General features: G+C 47.9%; 1 protein-coding gene across 4 annotated transcripts in view; it reads left to right on the top strand.

The window, feature by feature from the left end:
• spire1b (spire-type actin nucleation factor 1b) overlaps window positions 1-5,000 on the top strand; it is a 49,121-nt gene that overhangs the window by 33,723 nt on the left and 10,398 nt on the right. For 3 of the 4 annotated variants that reach the window (XM_069172025.1, XM_069172022.1, XM_069172023.1), the window contains 3 exons: window positions 836-999; window positions 1,101-1,194; window positions 1,424-1,566. In XM_069172025.1, the coding sequence (XP_069028126.1) occupies window positions 836-999; window positions 1,101-1,194; window positions 1,424-1,566 (401 nt within the window). Of the gene's footprint in view, window positions 1-835; window positions 1,000-1,100; window positions 1,195-1,423; window positions 1,567-4,163; window positions 4,198-5,000 lie in introns of all 4 variants that reach the window. The other variant, XM_069172027.1, reaches the window with a different exon arrangement.

Below are 5,000 nucleotides of genomic sequence, written 5' to 3'. Positions count from 1 at the left end.
CGCCTCCCTCCCCGGCTGTAAACTAATATCTCTTCTGAACGCTGAGAAATAAAGTAAAACTGAACAAAAAGTCAGAGCGACGGCTAAACGGTGAAACCGAAGCCTGGTGATGTCGTCTCTGAGGAATCTGACGCTGTAGAAAGACAGTTCTGTTTCAGCGGGAGGTTTCAGGGCTCTCCTAGATCCTATCAGCCGTGGCTCTTTATCTGTCGCTTGTCCCCCCCCCCCCCCCCCCCCCCCCCCCCCTCCCCAAAAAAAAAAAAAAAAAAAAAAACCAACAACCAAAAAAAAACTATTCAGGTTGTTTTTACGCTTTAAATATTCAGGACCTCTCAGATATTACAGTAGGAATCAGGCGGCCTGCTAGGTGTTTGGATTGTTTTATTGTCAGCACAAACCAGACTCCCTTTCAAGGACTTAGCTGTCCCCCAAAAATATATACTGCAGGGGCTGACAGGAGAGAGGAGCTCTTTTTTTTAGGTGTTCAGAGTTTAAATATTTCATTAAAAGCAGCATCCATGCTCTGCGTGTAACACCGGCCTGCTCCTTCGTCTCCCCTCAGACCACCTTAACTCCTCCCTGACCTCTTTCACCCTCTGATGGATCTCAAACCTCAGTCCTCTCTGACAGGAGTCATTGCATCCTTTCATTTTCCCTCCCACTCAATCCCACTGTGGTTTGTCAGTTTCCCTTTGAGGGATGAGATACTCAAGAATAATTGAAAAATATAATCCAGGGAGGATGCAAGGAATCACAAGAGGAAGAGTTTTGGGATTCATCTCAATTGCTTTCACTCTTTATGTCTGTGTGACCGTCACTGTGTGGATCTGTGCAGATGAGTTTAGTCCATACATGGGCAGGAGGACGTCCAGCAGTCTGTCTCTGAACAACGGATCGGCATCTGCCAGAGATGAACCGTGTGGATCTCACTCTGTACCGCAGAGGAAGAGACTCCTGAAGGCTCCCAGCCTCGCCGAGCTGGACAGCTCCGACTCCGACGTGAGTGTGTTTCTGTGTTTGGATTGGATTTTTTAGAAAAGTGCACCTGGCATGTGCGGAGCAAATGATGACTGAGATGCTTGTTTATTCCAAACGTACAGGATGAGATTTTTGGGCGTAAATCAGCCAGCAGCTCCAGTGTGGCGACATCCATGATGGATGACACATCCCCGGAGGCTGCGGTGGGGAAGAAAAGTGAGTCAGGAAATGTTTCTGCCTCCCCGTCACAGCTCACTTACCTCCTTCACTAAACCACAAGATAACAATGATGGATGAGTTTTAATCTTACGGCCTCGTCAGCCATGTTTTCACAGTCTTTTCTTTTTCTTTTGGATCAGTTGTTATTGAGCCCCAAATTAACCAAACAACGGATGCTGCTTCCGTTTGTCTCCTACATCTCTTCTCCTCCATCTATAAACACCAGCTCCACCCATGTTCCTTCCCATCTCCTCCACACCTCAGCCAGAGAGGCGTAAGGCCCCCCCGAGGAGGCACTCCATCGAGAAGGAAACGCCAACCAACGTCCGACAGTTTCTGCCGCCCTGCAAACAGAACTCCAAGTCTCTGGTGAGTCAGATCCTCCTGTATCCTCCTGAATCCTCCTGAATCCTCCTGAATCCTCCTGTATCCTCCTGTATCCTCCTGTATCCTCCTGTATCCTCCTGTATCCTCCTGTATCCTCCTGCATCCTCCTGTATCCTCCTGAATCCTCCTGCATCCTCCTGTATCCTCCTGAATCCTCCTGTATCCTCCTGTATCCTCCTGTATCCTCCTGTATCCTCCTGAATCCTCCTGTATCCTCCTGTATCCTCCTGAATCCTCCTGTATCCTCCTGTATCCTCCTGTATCCTCCTGTATCCTCCTGAATCCTCCTGAATCCTCCTGTATCCTCCTGTATCCTCCTGTATCCTCCTGTATCCTCCTGTATCCTCCTGTATCCTCCTGTATCCTCCTGAATCATCCTGTATCCTCCTGTATCCTCCTGTATCCTCCTGTATCCTCCTGAATCCTCCTGAATCCTCCTGTATCCTCCTGTATCCTCCTGTATCCTCCTGTATCCTCCTGAATCCTCCTGTATCCTCGTGTATCCTCCTGTATCCTCGCGTATCCTCCTGTATCCTCGTGTATCCTCGTGTATCCTCGTGTATCCTCGTGTATCCTCGCGTATCCTCGCGTATCCTCGTGTATCCTCCTGTATCCTCCTGTATCCTCCTGAATCCTCCTGTATCCTCGTGTATCCTCCTGTATCCTCGCGTATCCTCCTGTATCCTCGTGTATCCTCGTGTATCCTCGTGTATCCTCGTGTATCCTCCTGTATCCTCCTGTATCCTCGTGTATCCTCGCGTATCCTCGTGTATCCTCGCGTATCCTCGTGTATCCTCCTGTATCCTCGTGTATCCTCGCGTATCCTCGTGTATCCTCGCGTATCCTCGTGTATCCTCCTGTATCCTCCTGTATCCTCGTGTATCCTCCTGTATCCTCGTGTATCCTCGCGTATCCTCCTGTATCCTCGTGTATCCTCGTGTATCCTCCTGTATCCTCCTGTATCCTCCTGTATCCTCGTGTATCCTCCTGTATCCTCCTGTATCCTCCTGAATCCTCCTGTATCCTCCTGTATCCTCCTGTATCCTCCTGTATCCTCGTGTATCCTCCTGTATCCTCGCGTATCCTCCTGTATCCTCGTGTATCCTCGCGTATCCTCCTGTATCCTCGTGTATCCTCGTGTATCCTCGTGTATCCTCATGTATCCTCGTGTATCCTCGCGTATCCTCGTGTATCCTCCTGTATCCTCGTGTATCCTCGTGTATCCTCGCGTATCCTCCTGTATCCTCGTGTATCCTCGCGTATCCTCCTGTATCCTCGTGTATCCTCGTGTATCCTCGTGTATCCTCATGTATCCTCGTGTATCCTCGCGTATCCTCGTGTATCCTCCTGTATCCTCGTGTATCCTCGCGTATCCTCGTGTATCCTCCTGTATCCTCGTGTATCCTCGCGTATCCTCCTGTATCCTCGTGTATCCTCGTGTATCCTCGTGTATCCTCATGTATCCTCGTGTATCCTCGCGTATCCTCGTGTATCCTCGTGTATCCTCGTGTATCCTCATGTATCCTCGCGTATCCTCCTGTATCCTCGTGTATCCTCGTGTATCCTCGCGTATCCTCCTGTATCCTCCTGTATCCTCCTGAATCCTCCTGTATCCTCCTGTATCCTCCTGTATCCTCGTGTATCCTCCTGTATCCTCGCGTATCCTCCTGTATCCTCGTGTATCCTCGCGTATCCTCCTGTATCCTCGTGTATCCTCGTGTATCCTCGTGTATCCTCGTGTAACCTCTTGTATCCTCCTGTATCCTCCTGTATCCTCGTGTATCCTCCTGTATCCTCCTGTATCCTCCTGTATCCTCGTGTATCTTCGTGTAACCTCTTGTATCCTCCTGTATCCTCCTGTATCCTCGTGTATCCTCCTGCATCCTCGTGTATCCTCGTGTATCCTCGTGTATCCTCGTGCATCTTTGTGCATCCTCGTGTATCTTCGTGCATCTTCGTGCATCCTCGTGTATCCTCGTGCATCTTCGTGCATCCTCGTGTATGCTCGTGTAACCTGGATATGAAATGAACTATTTGAGTTTTTTTCAGTCAGTAGATTAGAGTTTAAAAACAGCATAAGTACAGTAAGGATTTAAATAGAAATTTGTAACGTAATCTGACAAAATCCCACAATGTGTTAGTATTAAAGCAAGTTTAATGCATTTTCCTGTTTCCCCTGGATGTTTGAGGGCAGGTCACAGTATACTTAATACTAGAGGAACAGGGTGAGATGGAGGGTGGGGTTGATAAGAACAGCATCAGGATCTCAGAAAAGGAAATAAGGAGGAATTGAAACTAAACACACAGCGCCATGTGTCTTCTCCGTTTGCCCCGCCTCCTGGATTTCTCCCCTCTCCTTTTTTCCCAAACTATCCAGAGTACTCACTTTGTCAAACTCTCCCACATACACCTCCACCTTCTCTCGTCCAGGTTGGGATGATAGCCTCATTTCCCTGCTGGACTCCCTTCCTCCTCCTCCTCCTCCGCCCTTCTCCCTTCACCCTCCACCCTATGCGGAGCTCCCACCCTATCGAGGTGTTTGTGTTGGGCTTGATGAAGGCAGTTTTTGCTCTGTGCAGGGGCGTTTACGTCAGAGGAAGAGAGTCAGCCAAGGTTTGCCAGCCTCCCCTCGGTCTGTCCCGGAATAATAACTCTGTAGCTGCCTATCCTCTCCTAACGCTTCACTAGAGATCGTTCACTTAGAGCAGAGCTGCTGCCACGCTAGACTCAGGACAATCAACTCATGACCAGTATCATTCACTTCATTGCTTTGGATAACATTTTAAAACTCTGCAAGTAGGTAGCTCCATTAAAATTACATTTCAACCTGCTCTAATGTAGAACAAATAATGTATTAGTTTATTCGTCTGATTTTTTTTATTTTATTGTTGGCTGTGCCAGGTTTTGGCTGTTATACTGTTTCTTTTTTAGATAACTTTTCTGTGCTTTCTGGTCCTTTATTTTTATTATTCAGTTAGAGAGAGACCAGGAAATATAAAGAAAGAGAGGTGAAGTGTACCAGACCTCTACTTTTATACATTCAAAAAACTGTTTAGGATCGTTTTGTCATATATTTCTGTGGACTGAAAATTGTCCTGTGTCTCTTCTCCTTGTGTCTGGTCACGAAGCAGCGTACTGTAGCTGGACTCACGACACAGAGCATTAACCAGAACAGCGGTCAGTCAGAGACTCATGATGTGAGACAGTTAAAAAGGTCCTTTAACAGGATGCAGGATCCTGACCAGCAGACATGCATACTAATCACATGAGGCCCGGTACATACAGTACCTCAATGGCCCCACCTCAGGCCTGCCAGGAAGATCAGTGCACTGTGAGCTCTCTCAACCCAAACCGAACAGAACTGGTTCTGAATACTGATGAGTTCCTAGAATGAAAAGCTATGAAATACCTCAAAG

Source organism: Embiotoca jacksoni, unplaced genomic scaffold (assembly GCF_022577435.1).
Source record: "Embiotoca jacksoni isolate LCO1_2020_lvr unplaced genomic scaffold, fEmbJac1.0.p SCAF_50, whole genome shotgun sequence".
NCBI lineage: Eukaryota > Metazoa > Chordata > Actinopteri > Embiotocidae > Embiotoca > Embiotoca jacksoni.
This window is presented reverse-complemented; position numbering and strand designations above follow the sequence as displayed.